This window comes from Macrobrachium nipponense, chromosome 44 (genome assembly GCF_015104395.2).
Source record: "Macrobrachium nipponense isolate FS-2020 chromosome 44, ASM1510439v2, whole genome shotgun sequence".
NCBI classification, from domain to species: Eukaryota; Metazoa; Arthropoda; class Malacostraca; order Decapoda; family Palaemonidae; genus Macrobrachium; species Macrobrachium nipponense.
In genome coordinates, this window is record NC_087221.1 from 49,414,565 (window position 1) to 49,439,084 (window position 24,520).

At 41.5% G+C, this 24,520-nt stretch overlaps 1 protein-coding gene across 1 annotated transcript in view; it reads left to right on the forward strand.

Annotated features, from left to right (window-relative positions):
• Positions 1-1,148: 1,148 nt before the first annotated feature.
• Positions 1,149-24,520, forward strand: part of LOC135204338 (nuclear pore complex protein Nup93-like) — a 312,709-nt gene continuing 289,337 nt past the window's right edge. The window contains 2 exon segments of the mRNA XM_064234528.1: positions 1,149-1,279; positions 11,099-11,281. Coding sequence (XP_064090598.1) covers positions 11,106-11,281 — 176 coding nt within the window. The 5' untranslated portion in view covers positions 1,149-1,279; positions 11,099-11,105.

A 24,520-nucleotide genomic window follows, 5' to 3' on the forward strand; every position in this document is an offset into this window, starting at 1 on the left:
CTCTCTCATGATAAGTTGCAGCCGGGAACTGGAAGAGAAAGAAAGAATAGACTTGAGTGAATAGTGCTCGGTTAGATTCAATATTATGAATTAATTTAAACCGAAAGGTCCTCGATTAAGCTTATCCTCACCGACATATGTTAAACCATTCATCAGATATTCTCTCTCTCTCTCTCTCTCTCTCTCTCTCTCTCTCTCTCTCTCTCTCTCTCTCTCTCTCTCTCTCTCTCTCTCTCTATTCCTTGTTATACCCGATGAACAAAAAATTAACCGTACGATATAACAACTAGAAACGAAAATGAATATCAGTAAAACAGTCTTTTATCGAAATGACTTAAGAATTCTAGAGTAATGTTGATTCGTTGGTTGCCGGTAAATTGCTAGGCCATGATCGTAAAGCTCTCAGGCTTAATTTTAAAAGGTAATAATAATGATAATTCTAGCATGCATCATTAGATAATGATCGTAGTTTGCGAACCTGATATTGAAAGGTATGTATGTAATACCACTAGGCCAAAGGACTTTTTGTAAATCCAATTTAAGATTCTTTGATACAGCCCATCAAGCTAATTTAATCTAGGTTTTGTCTAAAACGGTAACGACTACTTATTTCGGGAAATTGTGGAAAAAATTACCTTCATGGAATGTACCTTACGATTGATGTGTGATGACGAACAAATGGGACACTTGTCTCTCCGTTTTCAACCCATCTACTGTAAACAAAGGTGCTTGTCTTAGTGTTGAACATAGCCTCAGTTTTGTAACTAATATTGTCTACTTCGTGCAATGGTTGACATCAAGATTCCACTGGTTGTTAAAATGAAATAAGTGAAGAGATAAAGCTTCGGTAATCGTGGGACACGACCTGGAGGTTGGAGCCCTCACGTCAACTGCGAGAAATCTAGAAGAGGAAACGGGTGCGTTTTTTAACAAACTTTCAGTAAAATAACGTTTACATATCTACCTATCGAGGATAATGTTAAATCGCCGATAATGCAGATGTATGATATTATCAAATCTACTATATAATTAAATTAAGATATTTTTGTAGACAATATTAATAAACATTTCCCACGAACAAAAGGAAAACTAAAAACTCTTTGGCAGACGTAAACACAATTGTAGCTTAGGAACGCGACCTTCGCAGCTCATACTTGGCGGTTAAGATTGTAAACAATCCTCGACGGCCGCTCGAACGTGTTTTTCAATTTCGTGTGAATTGTCGGCGCTGTTTTAAGCGTTGAATTTCCTCTTCGTCAACCGGTTTCTGTCAGAAAAGGTTTGTATATATCTTTCGTAACATTTGCGAAACATGTGCTACTGGTAATTAGAGAAATTGACGTGATTTAGGGGTTGGTTATGTGGTGTAATTGACGTTGCTTGCAAGATGTCGTAACCAGCTCTAGGTTTAGACTAAGAAGGTATTTTTCTGTATTTAGATTAATACTATGAAGCCTGGTTGTCGCAAACTCCCATTTTAGCGCTTCTCAGAAACGATTCCAGTTTTCTTTCATGTCTGATTACGGGTACAACGTAGCTTAGGTAGGCTAACTTGGGCTGTCTTATCTACGACTGGGAATACTAGGTTAGGCTACGTATGTTCTCGTAACCTCTTGTCTGTCTCACTTGACCGTAGCCTAAATTTCCTTTGTGGTTGCGCTTTTGCACTGAAAATCGCTTGCTGTAGGCCTAGCCTTTGGATTTGCTTAGATTTGGTCAAGGCATAGACGGTAGGCTTATGGCTAAGCCTGATAGCTGCCGTTACTAGGCCTAGTTTTGTAGGCTTGTCTAAACCTGATAACTGGCATTTATACCTAGGCCTAGTTTATATGTCTAAAGGCCAGTTTACACTATCACTTTTGCTGCGCCGCATTGGTAAGTCACCTCTACCAGCATATGCCTGCCCACCTTGGCGACGCTTCATGCTGCATAGCACGTCTTGCTTCTACACTAGGGGAAACAAGCGAGTGGACTAGCTGATCCAGTCTTGCCCACTTGTTGATCCACCCTCCAAAAAAGTACTTTAAAACGTCCTGACACCGGAGATGGGCACCATTCATGAGTCATCGGTGGTGGGAGCAACACCTCAAGACCTCTACTCTCCTTTCGAAATAAACAAAAGTACTTTTTTGGAGGGTGGATCAACAAGTGGACAAGACTGGATCAGCTAGTCCATTCGGTTGTTTCCCCCTATGTGATTACTACGACCGGCAACAGTATCTTCCTGAGAGCCACGATGAGCAGTGACGAGAAAGAATTTGCCTGTGCTGCCGTTGTTGTAGCACACATGTATGATCAAATGCTTAATTGTGTCAAGAAAAGGAAATGGACAAACAATTGGCTTCGACAGTGAAGGACCAAGGGAAGTTATGGAGGTATCTTCAGCGAGCTGTTTTTTTATATTCTTGTAATTTTACATTCCATAGACACGGATATTGGTGATAAGCATCTATGAGAAAAATAACTTCCTCTCATTTCCATTCCATGTTACCAGTGAGTAGTTGTCGCCGGAGTGAGTCTGAGTGGCACCTGCAGGCTTCAGCCATCAAGCTCAGTTTGATGCGTTGGGGGGGGTGTCTCGTACGTCTTGGGGAGCACTCAAGAGGGCGGGGCTAACAGTAATTTGGGAGGAGTTGGTGATGAGTCTGAGGCATGCAGCTTGCGCTGAAGCGTAGTGTAAACTGGCCTTAAGACTGATAGCTAGCTGCTGTACTAGTCTATAGTTTTGGATGGCTAAGCCTGATAGCTGTCATTCTAGGCCTAGTTTTGGATGTCCAAACCTGATAGCTACCGTACTAGGCCTAATTTGTATTACTCACCCAACCATTGAGTGAATAGGCCTAAGTTGACAATCTTTAAAATTGTTGGGAAATTATTTGGTAGAAATACAGAACTGCTCCACATGGGGTAGCCTAATACCTTGGAACGGCTCCGCTTGGGGTAGCCTATTACCTTTGAACAGCTCTGTTTGGGATAGCCTAATACCTTGGAACGGCTCCGTATGGGGTAGCCTATTACCTTGGAACGGCTCTGCCTGGGGTAGCCAATTACCTTGGAACAGCTCTGCATGGGGTAGCCTAATAACTTGGAATGGCTCTGCCTGGGGTAGCCAATTACCTTGGAACAGCTCTGCATGGGGTAGCCTAATAACTTGGAATGGCTCTGCATGGGGTAGCCAATTACCTTGGAACAGCTCTGCATGGAGTAGCCTGTTACTTTGGAATGCTCCTCATTACCCTGGGAATTGATTTTTCCTATAGTAGGTTATTTTTTGTTGCGCATACACATTGCTGCAGGGGAGCTTTTGGTAAAAAGTGGAGATTCCTACACAGGGGCCCCAGCTAAGTAACATGGCCTGCTAGGTTAGGATAGGTTAGGGTACGTTAGGTTAGCAGCTAGCCTATAGTTCATTTTTTATATATTTCCTTAGCTAACCCCATCTTAAATAAGGAACCATTCCTTAACAACAACATAGCAGCTCAGTTCTCCCAGTGCCTTCCCCCACGCAAAACCCCGCTTTCCCAAAGGGTCCCCAACCATGTTGTGTAGATATTAGGTTAATGATAATTGACCAACAATAAACAACACCAAATACTTTATCAGCAACACTAAAAGTATAGGAAAAATCAATTTCCAATGCAATAGTCTGTGAAGAGCTATTCCTTAGAAATGCCCTTAATTAAAATTGCGGGTACATAATTATATTGGTAAAACTGAAGATTACTAACACGTCCTGATGGGAATATTTACCGCCTTTCGTTTGTGCATTGGTTCATGATTTATGTTTCTGATATTAATTGTTTTTTTTTTCTTTGTGTGTTTATGCTCATTCCCAAGGGGAAATCACGTACACAGTCATAATCAAGTAACTACTGTCATCAAATGCGAGGCATCAAAAGGTTTCATATATGTAATGTTACTTTATAATGAATGCTGTGCAATTACAAGTGCAACAGAATAATGAAAATGCAATAACCATATAACCAGTAATATTGAGGAGCACTGCATGCATTTTCATGATGCTTATGCACTAATAGACTGACTTCCTTGTATTTACATTTGTGGCCCCCTTTTTTTATTGTAAAGTTATACAATTTATCCTAGAATAATGACTATAGGCATATGTAAAACATTTCTCTCTCTCTCTCTCTCTCTCTCTCTCTCTCTCTCTCTCTCTCTCTCTCTCTCTCTCTCTCTCTATACCATGCTACCAAGTTTAAGCAAGTGGACCAGCTTTTGCCAAAAATATATCCATGTAAGAGACTTTAGGTTTGTATATCTGGGAAATTTTCAGATTGTCTCAAATTCTGCCATGTCATTCTTGGTCTAGAAAAATCCTTCCGGCAATTGCTATTTCATTCAGGTCAATATTGGGTTTCTTGCTATAGGACTTTTTGTCTGTTGTCAGATGATGTCTACTATTTACCAAAATCCAATATGACTTTACGTACTCTGTTTTTTTCCATCTGTCCACCCGCCTGTGGCGTTTGCGTATGGTAACACTGCGCCCCGGGCTTTAGATAGTTACGTTTTGTGTAAGTTTTAGGTAAATAAAAGGATATCTGGGTGTGCGTTTGCAACTGAAAGGTGTTTTAATAATTTACTGCATGCGAATTACACCGTTAATATTCGAAATAGGATATTATTATTATTGTTGAATGTAAGCTGAATGTAACTATCTAAAGCCCGGGACACAGTGTTACCATACGAAACACCACAGGTGGGTGGACAGATGGAAAAAACCGAGTATAGTGTTTGTCACTGAATGTGACCACTGATAGACAACCAGTGGACCAAGCTCTTTAAAAACATTGTTTGTTCATGCCACTTACCTGACAGATATATATATAGCTGTATTTCTGAAGTCCGACAGAATTTCAAAACTCGCGGCACACGCAGTGTGGGCGGCCAGGTGGTAGTACCCATTCCCGCCGCTGGGGAGGCGGATATCAGACCATTCCATTTTTCTATTCATATTTTTTTCTGTCGCCGGTCGGTAAACAACTGTTTACAGACCTCCGCTCAGGATTTTTTGGATTTGGCTCGCATTTAAGTATCTGATTGTCTTTTGGTATTGATTTGGATTGTTGGATTGGCATACGCGATAGTGGACCGTTTTTTGACTTTGGATTGGCTTTTCTGTAAACGTGATGTCGGGATAAAGTGCAGTGAGTTTCAGAGTGTGTGTGAGGACTGATTGTAAGGTGAGGCTACCGAAATCATCGGTAGACCCCCACACAGTATGTATGAGTTGTAGGGGGCATAATTGTTTGGTGGATAATCGGTGCAATGAATGTGAGAGATTGACCGATGATGATTGGAGAGTGTATGATTCCTATCGACGTAAATTGGAACGCGATAGAATCAAGAGGTCTTCCTACAGGAGTGGTTCTACCAAAGGTAAGGGTAATAATTCGCCTGTATTAACACCTGTAGAGTTTGCATCTCCTAAACCTGTGTTGCCTTCGGGCCCTGATTCTGTGTCGGGAGAAGCTAATGCTCTCTCTCTTATTTTGGAATCTCTACGCACTCTGGAGACCAAAGTGAAAGCCTTGGAAACTGGCTCAGTTCAAGTGTGTGATCGTGCCCCTAGTGTTGTGGAGGGGGCGTCAGATCGGCCCCATAATGCCTCTAGGCCTAGACATCTATCGGACTCCCAAGACTCAGGGAGAGGGTATGTCGAAAGCCGCAAGAGGGTTACGGGGGCTCCCCACCCATCTGGCGTCCCTTCGGCAGGCCTTGTTGCAAAGTCCCAGGCTGTCAAGGAGCGCGCACAGGCGCGCATCCTTAAGGACTGTTTTTCGTCCTCCGAAGCGTCCTCCCCGCGCAAGGGGTGGAGCTCTCAGAGAGACTCTCATCCGCTGAAAAGGACGTTTCGTGTTGAGGACGCTTCACGTCCTGTATCGCCGCTTTCTTCGGAGGACGCTTATGACGCTTTTCCTCCTCAGAAAAGAGGTAAGATCTCCTCCGATGAGGACGTGCGGTTCGCGGGACAGGCGCGTATCCTGGAAGCAGGTAGCTGTACTGTGAGAAGGAAGGAGGCGTCCCCTCGCCCTCGTCTTTCTCGCAGGATCAGTCCTGCTCCCTCTGTTCGTTCTTCTCCAACGAAGAACATTCTTTTGTCCCTTCAGGACCAGCTATCGACGCTTATGGCTCAGAGGACTCGCCCAGCAGCAGTCGAGCCTAAGCGGAGGAAGGACCTTAGACTGCCCGTCAAGAGGACGAAGCAGTCTCCTTCTCCCTCTCCTCGCTCGTCTCTTTCGCCGATTGCGTCTCCTTCGGCGATTCGCCGATCTCGTTCGTCCTCTAAGAAGACGTTTCGTCAGGACGCTTTTGAAGACACTCGGCAGGACGCTCGCCAGGACGCTTTTCAGGACGCTTTGGGGGACTCCGGCCAAGAAGAAGTTGTACTTCAAGACGCTGGTTTGCGCGCACAGGCGAGTATTCCGGATAAAATGTCTTCCCTTTCGTTTAAGAAACGTAAGGACGCTTCTCTTGCAAGTGAGGCTGCCTCGGGTGTCGCTAAGGACGCTCATCGCCGTCAGGACGCTCTGCCTACTTCGAGTGGTAAACGTCACAAAGAAGACAGCCTAGATAAGGCTTCTTCCAGTAAGCATAGGAGGTCTTTGATTAAGGCAAGACCCGACATACGTACGCCCTCTCCGGAGAGGCGGTCTCCTCTTCCGATTAGAGAAGGAGAGTTGAGTAGTCCTGCTGACTCTGTTGAAGAGGAACCTTCTGCTGACTCTTCAATCTCGGATTATAAAGTTCTCGTGCGGCTGTTGCGTTCATCCTTCGAGGACAAGTCCCAGCCTGCAGCTCCCAAGTCTCCTCCTTCGCAGTTTTCATCCTCTAAGACTGGTAAGACTCCGGAGTTTGTCGAGATGAAGACTTCGCTCTCCACTAAACGGGCGTTCAAGAAACTCCAGGACTGGATGGAACGAAGGAGAGATCAAGGCAAGACAACTTTTGCACTGCCTCCAGCTAGACTCAGCGGAAAAGGGGGTATGTGGTATAAAACCAAAGAAGACGTGGGTGTAAGAATCCTTTCTTCAGCACAAGGGGATTTCTCCAGCTTGGTGGATTCTCAGAGGAGGTCCCTTTTATCCACTGCTAAAGTGACCTGGACCCCTACGGAGACGGACCATCATTTGAAGGGTCTGCTCCGGACTCTTGAAGTTTTCAACTTCCTAGACTGGTGCTTGGGAGTTCTGGATCTGCAATCGAGAAGCCCAGAATCTCTCAGTCTGGGGGAGCTGTCCAGCGTGTTATCATGCATGGACAAAGCCGTCAGGGATGGTTCAGAGGAGCTCGTCTCTCATTTTGGGACGGCCTTCTTGAAGAAGAGAGCTTTGCTGTGCAATTTCACGGCTCGTTCAGTTACTCCAGCTCAGAAAGCGGATTTGCTTTTTTCTCCTCTTTCTAACCATATCTTCCCCCAGACTTTGGTTAAGGACCTGACAAGCAGTTTGCAAGAAAAGGCAACGCAGGACCTCTTAGCCCAGTCCTCGAGACGTTCGGCAGTCCCTTCCACTTCTTCAGCTTTTGTTCGACCGCCGAAGAAGGTTAAGCCCTTTCGTGGGGCTCCTCCCTCGAGAGCAGCTCCTCGAGGGAGAGGTTTTTCACGAGGAAGAGCTTCTTTTAAATCAAAGCCTTCCAAGTGAGAAGCATGTCCTTCAGACACCAGTCGGAGCCAGACTGAAGTTTTTTGCGGGAGCATGGAGAGAGAGAGACACGGACTCTTGGTCCCTCAAGATCGTGGAGCAGGGGTACAAGATCCCCTTTTTAGATCTTCCTCCTCTTTCTACGACTCCCAGAGACCTTTCTCCATCCTATCAGGGAGAGAAGAAACAAGTTTTATTTGATCTCCTTCAACAAATGATCGAAAAAAGAGCGGTGGAACAAGTCGCAGACCTGGGGTCTCCAGGTTTTTACAACAGGATTTTCCTAGTACCAAAGCAGTCGTCAGGTTGGCGTCCGGTTCTAGATGTAAGCAGGCTCAATCTTTTCGTGGAAAAGACCAAATTCACGATGGAGACGCCTCATTCTGTTCTGGGAGCCTTGAGACAGGGCGACTGGATGGTGTCCTTAGACTTGCAGGACGCGTACTTTCACATCCCGATCCACCCTCTTTCAAGAAAGTACCTAAGGTTCGTCTTAGACAAAAAAGTGTGGCAGTTCAGAGCTATGTGTTTCGGCCTGACCACGGCTCCAATGGTGTTCACCGTAGTCATGAAGAATGTGGCGAGGTGGCTACATTCTTCGGGGATAAGAGTTTCCCTTTACCTCGACGACTGGCTTATCAGAGCGTCGTCGAGAGAAAAGTGTCTGAAGGACTTGCAGTTCACGTTAGCCCTAGCGAAGTCCCTGGGACTTCTTGTCAACCTCAAAAAGTCGCATCTGACCCCGACACAGTCCATCGTGTATCTGGGGATTCAGATGGATTCAGTGGCTTTTCGAGCGTTTCCGTCCCAGGAACGTCAGCGGCTAGGATTAGAAAAGATCTCGGCCTTCTTAGGGAAAGAAACTTGCTCGGCGAGGGAATGGATGAGTCTGCTGAGCACCATTTCATCGCTAGAAAGGTTTGTTTCCTTGGGAAGACTGCACCTCAGGCCTCTCCAATTTTTCCTTGCGGACGAATGGAAGGCCAAGGACGATCTCAATGCGATATTGAGAATATCTCATCCATTAAAGAGCCATCTAAGATGGTGGTTCGACCCACAGAAACTACAGGAGGGCTTGTCCCTAAGTCTTCTGAGCCCCGACCTAGTGTTGTTCTCCGACGCTTCCATCACGGGCTGGGGAGCAACACTAGGAGGGAAGGAAGTGTCAGGCTCCTGGAGAGGGGAACAGGTAGCCTGGCACATAAATGTCAAAGAGCTTGCAGCAATCTTTCTGTCTCTGCAGTTCTTCGAAAGGAGTTTGAAGAACAAGATCGTTCAGGTAAACTCCGACAATACCACAGCACTCGCTTATTTGAAGAATCAGGGAGGAACACACTCCAGAACTTTGTTTTTCCTGGCGAGGGAGATTCTGCTGTGGGCGAAGAGAAGAAAGGTTACGATCCTGACGAGGTTCATTGCAGGAGTGCAAAACGTCAGGGCCGATCTTCTCAATCGTCGGGAACAAATCCTACCGACGGAATGGACCTTAAACAAGGACGTGTGTCGAGACCTTTGGAGGTTGTGGGGACGTCCTCTGGCGACGGCTAAGAGAATTAGTGAAATACAAGCTTTTAGTAATTTAGTGGGATTCAAAGGAGACAATGCTGTCTGCTCTTTGAGCCCAACTTTCTTGGCGAAGAATGAAAATCCTTCTAATCCTTGGCCGAGAACTTTCGAGATCAAGGGTATGTCAAGTCTGGTGGGCCAAGAACCAGAGAGAGCCCTGTGCCCTGTCAGGGCTCTCAAGTTCTATGTACATAGAACAAAAGAGGTAAGAGGTCCCTCAGGTAATCTCTGGTGCTCTGTGAAGAGACCAGAGTTACCTTTATCTAAGAATGCTGTTGCTTTCTTTCTGAGGGACGTCATTAAAGAGGCTCATTCATCTTTCCAGAAGACTGATTTGAGCCTCTTACAAGTGAAAGCTCACGAAGTTAGAGCTGTCGCTACCTCTCTTGCCTTCCAAAAGAATATGTCAATCAAGGACATTCTTGATTGCACCTTTTGGAGGAGTAACTCCGTCTTCGCCTCTCATTACTTAAGAGATGTGAGAACGATTTATGACGACTGTAATTCCCTGGGGCCATACGTTTCTGCAGACACAGTCTTGGGGTCTGGAAGTAGCTCTTTCCCTATCCTTTAGTTAGGTTTAGGTTAGTTTTATTGTTGTGTTTTTAGGTTGTGGTGAGTCTTATGTGAAGATCTCCCATCCTTTAGTTAGTTTTAAGGGGTCTTTGGATAGTTGGTCAGGTGGTGGTCAGTTGCTTCGTTGCCCTCATATGTATGGCTCGATGGTCTGGTCACGTTGAGGTCACGTACCCGTTGACAGATCATCCAGAGCGCACCAGCACTACAGGTCTCCACCTGGCTGGCAACTCTGATTTAAGCAAAAAGCAGGCTTAAGTGACAGTAATCACAGAGTCTACTTTGCTAACAGGTAAGGAACCAAGATGTATATCATCTACTTAATTTAAGTTTCCTAAAAAATCCTATTCTGTCTCTTCCCACCATCCGAAGGTGGGATTCAGCTATATATATATCTGTCAGGTAAGTGGCATGAACAAAATGTTATTGTTATTATACAATTAAGTTTGTTCATACTTACCTGGCAGATAAATATATAGCTGTATTTTCTGAAGTCCGACAGAATTTCAAAACTCGCGGCACACGCAGTGGGCGGCCAGGTGGTAGTACCCATTCCCGCCGCTGGGAGGCGGATATCAGGAACCATTCCCATTTTCTATTCATATTTTATTAATGCCCGTCTCCTGAGGGGAGGAGGGCGGGCACTTTAATTATATATATCTGCCAGGTAAGTATGAACAAACTTAATTGTATAATAACAATAACATTTTTCATTTGATGTTTGCATTGATCCATAGATGCCTTAGAAAGTAATAGGCAAATGTTGAGAAGATTATGGGAGGACTCCAACATCCTCAAGTGCAAGAAGGCCTATACACCGTAGAAGTCTACCTTGCCATGTTTCATTGTTTTTGCTGACTAGAAAATACAGTACTATACTTTCATATGCGATATTACTGAAAGTGTATGCATTTGTAGTATGGAAGCAGGTTTTTCAGTTTCCATTTTGGCCATAGTTCGTGTGGAAGCTGACAGGATAGCATCATGTAAATAGAGTAGTATTTAGTAGTACAGTTTTATTGTAGTCTTGAGTTGATGTCCAAGAGGAAAGGTATTTAAGCCTTCCATCACGTGAATGTGTTGGAAACTGCACAGCTTCTACTTTCTGAATGTCATTTGGTGTTCATTCCCCAGTATTGGTGGTTTCAGCTGATCTAGAATGTGAATTTCCAATTAAACATTTTAATTGAGATATGGCCACAAGAAAACGAACCTTTGAAATTATGTTCTAGAAAATAGACGTGAGCCAAAGATGTAGTAGCCTTTCATTAGAATTTTTGTTGTCGTTTCAGATTTGCAATGAGTGGTCGGAATTTACAAGAGCTGTTGCAGCAGGCAGAACACCTTGCTAGCAACTTGAATGGCGGGGGAGATCTGCCACGTGTTGATCGCTCTTTGCAGCAGATTCTCCACACAGGCCAACAGCTCTGGTCTCGCCCAACTGCCCCAGGAACGACAGAGAGTGATGCCCAAGCGTGAGTAGAGATTTTTTTTCATTTTGTACTTTATACATGTTTTGGTGGGGGTTATTTTCGTGCAACTGGTATATTTGTTAAGAGAATCATTAATGTATACTATACTGTTTACAGCATATTTATAGTTTGTACATATTCACCTTTCGATGCACTTTTTGTTAAGGATCAAATATTGATGTTTTGAATTTTATAGTTTGATGTTTTTAGGTATTGGTTTGTGAATCATTTTGATTGGTTTGAGTATTGGCTAGAAGTAAAGGTGGAATGGGAAAATCTGATGAGGTGTGAACAGGAGAACGAAGTAAAAGGAGGTAATAGATTCAGTAGATGAAATTTACGGTAAATATTTTGTTTGAAGGAGAAATCCCTAAAAAAAAACCTTGAAAGTGAATCCATTTTCCGCAAACTGTTGAAACGTATTACTACAGTTACTGTAGTTTTAAAACATCACTAAGGTTATTCGCAAATATTTTTTATAGGTGCAATAAACTCAGATATGTTTGAATGGTAATTATTCACTCTGGCGACTGAGAGAGAGCGAACAGTATATCGTAGTTTCCGATAATTTCCATTCTCTATGGCGCTGTGCCTGTTTTCTGTGTCGGTGTTAATATGAGGGACTTCACTAAACGTGTTTCGCTTAATAAATCGGAAACATGTTAAAGTCTACAACATTAGTTATCTATTACAAGTTGGAGCTTTGTTTACACAAGGTTTTGCAGAGAACACGTTCTTAATTTGCTTTCGTGTCTTGATTGTTCTTTTTATATTTAAATTAAAATATATAGAAGTTAGGTTAAAGGCCAAGCACTGGGACCTATGAGATCATTCTGTGCTGAAACGGAAATTGACAGTAAAAGGTTTGAAAGGTGTAACGGGAGGGAAACCTCAATGCAGTTACACTATGAATCAGTTGTTAGAAGAGGGCAGAAAGTAAGATGAAAGAAAGAGAATATGAAAGGAGGCACAGTAAAAGGAACGAAATGGGTGGCAGCTAGGTGCCGAAGGCATGCTGTAAGAACCGTGAGTATTGCCTACAGTGCACCGTATGAGGTGCACTAATCAATAATTGTAAAGGCTTCCTCTGTACCTACAGTGCATGTCTGTAGCTTATGTTCACCCGTCCGAGCTCCGACCAAAACTATTGCTGAGTAACTTAACTGATCGAGTGAACGGTAATATATCACTCATTCAATTGCATGTCATTTATTGGTCGTAACGGTTGACGTCAGTTCTGTTTATGCAGTGGCAAATGATGCAGGCAACTTAACCTAACAAGATCCAAGCCTTTTACCCTTAGCAAGCCATCGGTCATTTTACCAATAGTATGTTGTAACAATATCCAGCAGATCACTTTTTTTCTGTGGCAATGACGGGGGCGTCTTGCTACTTTGCTCGAAAACCCAGTAGTTTGTAACTGTCGACTTAGTTTCGGCGGTTAGCAATTGTTAAGTCATCATTATACTTACTAGCTGGTTACGCGCCCGATAGTGGGGGAGGTAGGATGAAACCCAATTATAAACCATCTTAGGGGTCCGCACTATAACCCTGCCAAGTTTCATGCCCATCGGACCAGCCGTTTGGCCGTGATTGAATGACAGACGGACGGACAGACATAACGTTATGGCCATTATAGTAAGATTTAAATGTAGATACTTTCCTCTTCGTAACGGTAATAATAATAATAATAATAATAGTAATAATAATAATAATAAGTATTTCAAAACCGCAAATCAGTGCCAAAACTGAGCAATCTGTCTTCCAAAAGGTCCCTCGTCCCCCAAAAGTTGCTCAACCATCTCGTGCGTCAAAGAATCTCACACCAGCATCGTTTTGCGTAATCCTCCCATCGTACTGACAAACGAAATGAAAAAAGAGGTGATAAACGTCTACTCGGTCAATCGCGAGGGAAGAAAAATGAACGGCCTTTATTATCGGGTGAAAAAGCGTACACGAAGGTGGTTAAGTATCGCGTCCCTTTTGACAGTTGAATACCGCACAGACAGATTTCACCTCGCCCATTGGACATAATCCGGTGGAAGCCCTTCCTAGTTAGTGGGGCCATTGAGCATCATGATGTCGGCTGTGGATTCGAGGATTCCAGGGGGAACCCGAACGCTCTGCAGTATTAAGATAGTTAAAGAGTTGACGATTGGTGTCGCAAAAAACGTTCTTCCCGTATGGGACCCGTTTCATTTAGGATTGATTTGTGTGACTCCTGTTTCATATTTTGTGGTCTATGTAGTACTGAGAGAGAAACAGTTTCACGGGCTGTGATTGTCTTGTGGTGAGAGAGAGAGAGAGAGAGAGAGAGAGAGAGAGAGAGAGAGAGAGAGAGTTGCTTGAATGCATGGTATCAAAGGCTCATTAATCCATGTTAAAACACTTCTTAGAAAAATAAGTAATAATAAGGAAGAGAGAGAGAGAGAGAGAGAGAGGCTGGGATGGAAGTGTAAGTATCAGTTTTTTGTGGAGTACAACGTTTTAAGAGGATTTTTCGTTGCAGGACCTTCCAGAGGTGGGAATGAGTATAGAATAGGTAGCTAATCCTTCCAGGCGTAGGAATCGTGAATTGTAATAACCGGGAATCTTGTTGATCCTGTATTCGCTCTTGTCTGTTCGTGCGCTTGATTCACCAAAAGATCTAAAAAAAATAAATGAATAAATAAAGAAAAAAAAAGTAAAATAATTGATTGCTTTCCATGAAATTCAGGAGGCGAACTGTGGCTGAAGGTAGAATTTAATAGATTCCGAAATTGAAAAGGATAGTGGTTAGCGTTATGGAATGCCATGCAGATGTCGCTGCTGGTTCGCGTCTCTCCCAGGGCTACGTAAAATCGTAAAATCATTGGCTCTGTATCCATGATCAGTTACTACTGCAGTGTGGGGTTAACGGTGGTGGCTGAAACCAGCATTCTTTGGAAGCTTGAATTTCAAGTCAGTGGCCCCTTTGGTGGGCTTGTTCCATGTGGGTAGGTTTCATCTACCGAAATAATATAAATAGTGATATTGAAAGTAATTGCTGCCTCAGCTGCGTTGATTTTTATAAAGGTTCTTCTTTATGTTTCTAATTATTGTTTCGTCATTGTTGCTTAAACTGGTGAGCAACGCACCGAAGGTTGGCATGTCTCAAATAGGCAATAGTCAAAGTCAATTTAATTTTATAAAAAAAAAAAAAAATAATTGCTTCATTATTAAGAGTAGAGCAAGCTTCCACATTTTTCCAGATTGTACAGTGGTGGTGGATGTTTCTCAACAGCGGTGATTATGGTTCACGTCACTGTAGGAAGGACTTGTGCTTGCTTGCTTCCCTTGGTTTTCTTTTTTTGTATCATATTATGGTCTTGAGTAATAAGTGATTTGATTTCACAGTACTCATTGATTAACTCCTCGACTGTGAATGCATGGAATATTTTTATCATGGCGGATGGTAGTGCTTGCTTTCTTCCATTATTTTATTTATTTATTTATTATTTTTTTTTTATCTTATGGTCTTTACTAATAAGTGATTTGATTCCACAGTACTCATTGATTAACTCCTCGACTGTGAATGCTTGGAATATTTTGTTTCTCATGGCAGATGGTAGTGATATCGTATAAGCTAAAGAAGTGGAACTAGCATACATACCGCGCCCTACATAATTGATTACTGAAGTGAGGACTAAAAAAAATTACAATTCATTTCTTTGCAGTAAAAAACGTGTGTAAAAAATTATGTATATATATAAATATATATATATATATATATATATATATATATATACTATATATATATATTTATTTATAGAGAGAGAGAGAGAGAGAGAGAGAGAGAGAAGAAGAGAGAGAGAGAGAGAGAGAATAGTACTATATTTCAGAGACTGCTGTCTCCCTCTTCAGGTAGATTTCATCTACCTGAAGAGGGAGACAGCAGTCTCTGAAATATAGTACTATTCTCTCTATATTTTGGTGTTTTTATGGGCTCCTTTTATTAGATATATAATTTATATTATATATATATAATATATATATATATATAGATATATATATATATATATGTGTGTGTGTGTGTGTGTGTTTCTGTTTAGAGTTTCATTGTACCTTGGTTAGAACTAACCATTGTTGTAGTATAATTGTCGTGCACTCATACCGTAAGAAATGACGGCAGTATAAAAAATTTTAATGAAAAAATAATAATAATAGTAAAAGGGGGGAGAGGACGCCATCCCGACTCCGTGAAGATTAATACGTACCGTTGCTAATCTGAGGCCAAGGTAACTAGGCACAGTGTGACAGTATATTCATTTCTAAGTTAGGAAAGATGCTGGGCCGAAGGTGGCGAGGTGCAAACGTAGAGTTTGTCACCCATTAGACCATAATCGGCGTCACTCTGAAGGAATATAAGGGTGAACCGTATTGCACCGGTAAATAGAGATTGTAATCGTTAAAAATAGAAAGATATTGTAATAGTTTACAATGCGTCATCCTAAATGGGATATTGATCTGTAGTTAACTATTCTGAACTTGATTTTTTTTTCTTCTTGCACGTCAACTTAATGTCCGGTCGGGATTAAAGCTTGCTAAGCTTAGGCGGTCTTGCCCAAGGGCAGAAGCGTCTCAGTGGCGTGATCGGTATGGTGTTGGCTTGCTACCTCGGTGGCCGCGAGTTGGATTCTCGGGCATTCCATTGAGGAGTGAGACGTGTATTTCTAGTGATAGAAGTTCACTCTCGACGTGGTTCGGATGTCGCGTAAAGCCGTTGGTCCCGTTGCTGAATAACCGCTGGTTCAATGCAGCGTAAAAACACCATACAAACAAATAAACAACAATTGCCTAAGGGCAGCCCTGAACTCCATAAGAAGCGTTGTGCGGTATTAAAAAGGAGTAAGAGAACACTTGTTTAATCCCTGGATTCCTCTCAAGCAACAGAGACGTATCAAGGAGTCTGTTTTGTTATATTACCAAGAGTTTTTGGGGCTTTCAGACTTGTTCAGCGTGATAGCGGGCGTATAGATAATACCTAAGTAATACCCTAAAGTATTATTATGACTAATCGGCGGGGAGGAGCGGCCTTTGTGAGCAGCTGCCTTTTATCATCACCCTTTGTGGTCATGACCTCCCCCCCCTTACCATTCCTCACTATCACCGCGACCTAGAAAGATAGATACATAGGACATAGAGCATCCAAGGGACTGTAAGGCTTGAGATGTGTACATGTGATACATCACACTCATATTAATATATATATATATATTATATTATATTATATGAAGTTTTAGCTTTCCTATCCTTGATTGTGTTTATTTTAGCTTTCTTCTTGTTTGTGTTCATTTTAGCTTTTATCTTCTTGATTGTGTTTCCTTTTAAGCTTTTTTCGTCAGGATCATGGTCTAATTTTTTCTTTTTAGCTTGTTGTGTTGTCAGTTTAGCTTTCCTTTTCATGATCATGCTCTGGTTTGAGCTTTCCTCTTCTTGATTATGTTCTGGTTTTACCTCTCTCCCTCTTCTTGACTGTGTTTCCATTTTAGCTTTTTTCGTCCTGGGTGTGTTCCCATTTGAGCTTTCCTCCTCTTCTTGATTGTGTCCATTTGAGCTTTCCTCTTCTTGATTGTGTTAGTTTTAGCTTTGATCTTGATTGCGTCCATCTTGTCGTGTTTCTGCTGTAGTGGTTAGGACCACGTGGAAAAGTCGCACTCAAATACTTCTTGATATTTTGTCTAAAAGTTATATTGAAAAAAATTGCTGATTATTTGGGAGCAGAGGTATTGTTTTATGCTATTTCTCTCTCTCTCTCTCTCTCTCTCTCTCTCTCTCTCTCTCTCTCTCTCTCTCTCTCTCTCTCTCTCATTCTGCTTTCTCTCGGCTACGTGATCAAGTCCCCTTAGTTAAAAAAAAAGAAGAAAGAAAAAAAAAAACAGACAAGGAAAAAGGACTTAAAATCTCCAGATTAGATTCCTCATCTCCTTCTCGTTATAGGATGCGTGGAAGCTTCGTAGGCTTTGGTTGGGTCCTCTTTTTCATCTTCCCTCCCCCACCCCCATGGGTCTTGGAGGGAGAGGAGGGTGTGGGGTTGGGGAGTGGGCGGGCGTGTTATAGGGCTCGGTTTGGTAATGTTTTCATACCCTGTAATGTTCTCATGCCCCAATATAATGTTGCGATGATTTGGGCCCATTCAATGGCAGAGGAGGAGAACTGTGGTCGAGATTGTAGGTTGTGGTTCAGGCAGCTTTATTTTAGGTCCACGAATGAGTGTGGTCGGAGGATTCGAGAGAGAATGGTTTATTTTAAGGCTGTTTTGTAGATGCGCTGGGATAGATAATTGAGTTGACTGGATCCATATTTGTTCAGCGTTTTGCTTCGAGTTTATTTTGGGACTGTATGTGGCGAAGGAATGTATTTTGACACGCTGGTTTGCATCTTGAAGTTTATTTTTGGGCAAGGGTATGTCCAGGGGCTTGGAGTTTATTCATGAAGTTTATTTTCGGGCGATTGTATATTTCAGGGGCTTAGAGATAATTTGGGACTGTATAAAGCGAAGGAATTCATTGTTGCACGCTGGTTTGTATCCTGAAGTTCATTACTGGACGAGGGATATATTTGCGGGGGAGGGTTTAAGTTCAAGGTTTTTATTTTGGAATGGTGCTTAAATTCAAGAAGTTGATTATAGACGTTTCAACTGAAGGTGCTTATTCTGTGTCATTGTTTTAGTTTAGGATTCTGTTTTAGGACAGTTTTGGTTTGAGGAGTTTATTTTGGAAGCAGGTGTTCTGTGTTAGGACAGTGTTTTAGTTCAAAGCGTTGACTTTATGACGGAGTTTGAGTTCAATGAACTGAATTTAGGACAGCCTTAGCTCGAAGAGTATATTGTGGAGCAGTGTTTAGCGCAAAGAAATTTATTTTGGGGAAGTTTGTTTTTCAGTTCAAGGATTTTATTTTTGTACGGTATTTTAATTCAAGGCGTCCATATTGGTACTGGTTTAGCATAAGAAGTTTATTTCAGAGCTGTTCTTGACTGAAAAGAATTTATTTTGGAACAGAGTTTTAGTTCAGGAGTTTTTTTGTTTTGGGTTTTATAATTATATTTGTATTATCATTATAATTTGTCTGTGTTTTGTTATTATTATTTTTTTTTTTTTCTTTAATTTATGATTATTTTTTTTTGCTCTATCACAGTCCTCCAATTCGACTGGGTGGTATTTATAGTGTGGGGTTCCGGGTTGCATCCTGCCTCCTTAGGAGTCCATCGCTTTTCTTACTATGTGCGCCATTTCTAGGATCACACTCTTCTGTTTGAGTCCTGGAGCTACTTCAGCCTCTAGTTTTTCTAGATTCCTTTTAAGGGATCTTGGGATCGTGCCTAGTGCTCCTATGATTATGGGTACGATTTCCACTGGCATATCCCATATCCTTCTTATTTCTATTTTCAGATCTTGATACTTATCCATTTTTTCCCTCTCTTTCTCTTCAACTCTGGTGTCCCATGGTATTGCGACATCAATGAGTGATACTTTCTTTCTGGTCTATTTGCACGTATCACCCTATCTGTTCTGATACCATAGTCCCAGAGGATCTTTGCGTGATCGTTTTCTATCACTCCTTTTGGTTGGTGCTCGTACCACTTATTACTGCAAGGTAGCTGATGTTTCTTGCACAGGCTCCAGTGGAGGGCTTTTGCCACTGAATCATGCCTCTTTTTGTACTGGTTCTGTGCAAGTGCCGGGCATTCACTTGCTGTGAGGTTTATGGTATCATTTTTCGTATTGCACTTCCTACATATGGGAGAGATGTTATTTCCGTCTATCGTTCTTTGAACATATCTGGTTCTTAGGGCCTGATCTAGTGCCGCTGTTATCATTCCTTCAGTTTCCTTCTTTAGCTCCCCCTCTGTAGCCATTGCCATGTGTCGTCGCTGGTTAGTTCTTTAGTCTGTCTCATGTATTGTCCGTGCATTGGTTTGTTGTGCCAGTCCTCTGTTCTGTTTGTCATTCTCCTATCTCTGTATATTTGTGGGTCTTCGTCTACTTTTATTAGTCCTTCTTCCCATGCACTCTTTAGCCACTCGTCTTCACTGTTTTTCAGATATTGCCCCAGTGCTCCGTTCTCGATGTTGACGTAGTCCTCTATACTTAGTAGTCCTCTCCCTCCTTCCTTTCGTGTTATGTATAGTCTGTCCGTATTTGCTCTTGGGTGTAGTGCTTTGTGTATTGTCATATGTTTCCTGGTTTTCTGATCTATGGTGCGGAGTTCTGCCTTCGTCCATCCCACTATTCCTGCCTGTATCTGATTACTGGCACTGCCCATGTGTTTATGGCTTTTATCATATTTCCGGCGTTGAGTTTTGACTTGAGTCTCGCCTTGAGTCTGCATATATTCTTTCCTGATCGTGTCCTTCATCTCTTGGTGTTTTATATCCCCTCCTTCCATTATTCCCAGGTATTTGTATCCATTCTCATCTATGTGTTTGATGTTGCTCCCATCTGGTAGCTTTATCCCTTTAGTTCTCGTTACTTTGCCTTTTTGTATGTTGACTAAGGCGCATTTTTCTATTCCAAACTCCATCCTAATGTCCCCAGATACAATCCTTACAGTCTGGATTAGGGTATCTATTTCCTTGGTGCTCTTACCATACAGCTTGATGTCGTCCATGAATATCAGATGGTTGATTCTGTTGCCTCTTTTCTTGAGATGGTACCTGGCATCCATCTTCTGTAGTACTTTTGTCATGGGAATCATGGCTACTACGAAGAGTAGTGGGGACAGTGAGTCGCCCTGGAAGATCCCTCTCCTGATATTAACCTCTGCTAGTCTTATTCCAGAGCTTGTAAGTATTGTATTCTTTTGTGCATTGTATTTTTGAGGAAGCTGATGGTGTTTTCCTCTGCCCCATATATTTTCAGGCATCCTATTAGCCATGTGTGTGGTATCATGTCGAAGGCTTTCTTATAGTCTATTCATGCCATGCTTAGGTTGGTTTTCCTTCTACTGTTCTTCATTACCATTTTGTCTATCAGGAATTGGTCTTTTGTGCCCCTACACTTCCTTCTGCAGCCTTTCTGTTGGTGGGGGATGGTGTTTGTCTCCTCTAGGTAGTAGTATAGCCTTTCACTGATTGATACCTGTTAGTAACTTCCACATTATTGGTAGGCAGGTGATAGGCCTGTAGTTACTGGCTATATTTCCCTTACTCTTGTCTTTTTGTACTGAGGATGTTCTTCCTGTGGTCATCCATTTGGGTGCATGGTGATTTGAGATACAATGCTGGAGTTGTTCTGCTATTCGTGGGTGTAGGGCCTTTGAGCCTGTATCCATGGACTTCATAGGGACCTGGGGCTTTCCAGTTTGGCATTTTTTAGTTGGTGTTTGACTGTGTCTGTCGTGATCTCTGTGACTCTTTGTTTTATTCTCCCTGTTTCTTCTTCCTTGACTTCCTGGAGCCATGTTGCATGTTTGTTGTGTGATACCGGATTGCTCTATATGTTTTCCCAGAATCTCTTACTTGGTTCGGCTTCAGGAATTTCTTGGTGGTTGTCTTCCCTTCTTAGTTGGCTGTATGGTCTTTTCTGGTTGGTTCCGAATAGTTTGTTCTGGTGGTATCCCTTATTCCTGTTCATTTACCGTTGGATCTTATGGGCTTTGGCCTTAAGCCTCTGTTTTACATCTTCTATTGTGTTGTTTAGTCCCCTCTCTTGTACTTTGTATTTCTCGTTGAGTTCCTCCCTTGCTTTCTTGCTTCTTAGCCTTTTTTCTGCCATCTCTTTCAGTTTACTCAAGTCAGAACTCATCACCATGATTTGCTTTTCCAGGCGCCTTTTCCAAGGAGGTTGCTGTTTTGGTTTCTGTTGGGTTGGTTGTGCTGGTGGCGTTGGTGTTCGAATCCCCATCAGTTCTGCTACTAATCTTGCTCCTGCATATGCCAAGTTATTTTTTTATGTGATACTGGTGGTGTATATCATGCCCATTATTTCATTGACCTCACTTGTTTTCTCCCTTAATTTCTTGGTGTTGTAGGCTTTCATGGAGGGGATCTTTGTTCTCTCTGTATCTGGCTCCATCCATTGTCTAATCTTTTCTACCCATTCCGTCCTCTCTGTGTTTCTTCGTGTGTCGTTGTTTGATACCTCATCATCCCTGTCGCCTTCTGTGGCATCGTCTCTCAGTTCGTCTTCGTGTAATTCGTTGTCTTGTGACATTTCCCTTTCCAGTTCTTCTCTTTCTGTTGGGGAGAGCCAGTTCTTTTTCTTTATGTTCCTTACTTGGTCTGCCAGCCTCTGCTCTGTTTGGGGGCTGTTATTCCTCTTATTCCAGATGTTGACCAGCCTTCTTCTATATTATTGTTATTATCCTTTGTTTTATTATTATTATTATTATTAGTAGTAGTAGTAGTAGTAGTTGTAGTAGTAGTAGTAGTAGTAGTAGTATTTTGATATTTTACGTATTTTAAGTGTTTTAGTTCGAGAAGTTTATGTAAGGACACTTTTTCCATTTCAAGGAACTTATGTTGGAACAAAGTTTAGTTCACCGTTTCTGTTTTGGGGCATCGTCCAGTTCTGGGAGTTTGTTTGGGGGCATGTTTTACTTTATTAAGAAAATTGGGGGTCATGTTCTAGCGGAGTGTTATTTACTGACTGTGTTTTATCTTTAGGAGCATTCTGGGTCATCCTGTTACATCAAAGAATTCTGTGATATGCTTTCGTCAACTCGGTTTACTTTAGAACTGTTTTCATTAAGTCTGTTGGGCAGATTATTCAGAACAGAAGGGAGACACTAAACTAATGCGAATGTTTTTTTTTCTTTGTGTATGTGTGTGTGTGTGTGCGTGGGGGGGGGGGGGGGGGGGGGGGTTGGCGATTGTGTTATCGTAAAATTCCTGCTGTGATAGGTCCAAGAATGTGCTTATAATGGGCAGTTTTGTTCTCTGCTTTGACCTCCGTTGCTCTTAATGGATGGAATAAACCCGGAAATGTCTAGTTTTTTTTATTATTTTTTTTTTCGTCTAAATTATTTATGGCTACGTGACATTCCTTCTCATTAAACCTTAACGCTTTCCGCTCTTCGAGTTTTTTCTTTTTCCATCTAGGTAAATGCTATTGGGTTTTTCCTATTTTCCTGTTTATTAAGGATTTTGTTTTCCTATTTGTTGTTGCCCCATTTTGACGAGTATCATTTTATTTACGTTATTTATGTCTTTTATATCATGACTTACGTGGTCTTTTCATTATCATGTTGAATACAAGCTTCTCTTTTATCGTTTCTGCCCATTTTTTAAAAATAATAATAATAATAATAATAATAATAATAATAATAATAATATCCTTTATTTCAGCTCAGGGCCATATTCATGGAATATATAAAATAAGACAGTAACACAAACAATCTAGATACATTAGACAACATGCTAAAGAAAATGAATAAACGGCACTATCCACGCAATAGCTGAGGTAGTATAAAAGATAGTCATCATAATACTGTTAATAACAGTAATAATATTGGAGTGCACAGATTATATAAAATTGTGTTTCCATTTGCATTATTTTTCGTAGGAATTTGTAGCGTATTTAAAAACTTTTATTTCTCCTTGTATTTGATTAATTTTATGTTGTCGCTGTTCTCATGATCTGCCTGCCGCCTGTCGTTCAACCAGCATACATTTATTTTATTGAAGTTTGTTTATTTTATTGTTCCCTTCGCTGCAGAGTTGTATATGATCTGCGAATGCAGGATGTTACGTTATTTGTTATCTAGTGCAGAGTAATGTAGGTGCAGTTCTGTGGCAAAGTCGTTTCCTGATTTTATACACTTTCTGCGGCGAGTTCTTCTTCTTCTTCTTCTTCTTCTTCTTCTTCTTCTTCTTCTTCTTCTTCTTCTTCTTCTTCTTCTTTTTTTTTTTTTTTTTTTTTTTTTTTTTTGGGGGGTTACATAAACTCGCTTCTTTCCTCCAGTGGCTGTGATGCTCATTTTGTTTTTGTAGAATGCTCTGTGATGAAGCCACGCCCACCAAATGCACACGGGCTCAGATTGGCTCAGCACGTCTCGCAGTGGCCAATAGGATTTCACCTTTCGGTGATGTGTCAATCAGGAATTCTCTTCCCCGGGGGTCAACGCGACGCTGTGTTGGTGCCAAAATCAAGGGTTAGGGCGGAAAAATGGGTATTATTGTTAGGGGGGCAAAATTTTGATAGCCTTCATGGACCGGTATTTACAGATGGAAGCGTAGTTTATTATCTTATGATTATTGTAATAATAAGGACGAAACTGAGGGCAAAAAAGGTCATGCTTTTAAGGTCACTCATACCCAGCTGTACAAATGAGAACCAACCTCGCCTTGTGCAACCCCGGAGAACCTTACCTTAGGTAACAACGAGTGTGTGAGGGGGGTTGGCGGCGGGGTTAGGGGGTGGAAGTGTTCCAGAGTGGGGTTTCAGCATGGGGGACAATGCTTACTGAGCTGAGGCCGAAGAAGAGAGAATCTTTGAATTTAATGTAGAACTCATATTGTATTAAGTTGGGGAAAAAAATTGGCTGATTCATATCCATTCTTTTGCTATGTCGTCTTTTATAGCCTCACTGTGACCCATTGCTGCTCCCTCCTGAGCTCCCCAGGTCTTTTCATAAGTGTTATCTATTATTGCTGCAGGGAACATATTAGTTCCTGGCCATCATTATTATTATTTAGGGTTATATTATTATTATTATTATTATTATCGGTTAAATGCTCCAGTTTTTTTTATAACTGTGAATCTTTCAGTCATCTCAGGAAGTACGACATATCATTACGAGCGGATGCTTATATATATATATATATATATATATATATATATATATATATATATATATATATAGTAGATAGATATATATATATAGATATATATAGATATATATAGATATATATATATATATATATATATATATATATATATATATATATATATATATATATATATATATATATTTATATATATATATATATGTATATATATATATATATATATATATATATATATATATATATATATATATATATATATATATATATATATATATATATATATATATATATATATATATATATTACTTTACTTTATCTTCCCGCCACTGGCCAGTGGCATAAAGCTGATACAGTTCCTCTCCATCTGTCTCTATCCCGAGCCATTTCCCTTGCTTCCTCTAAGTTGTGGATTTCATCCTCAAGATCCCTGACAATTATGTCTATTCACCTCGTTCTTGGTCTATCCAGCGGTCTTTTTCCTATTCGTACTGCTC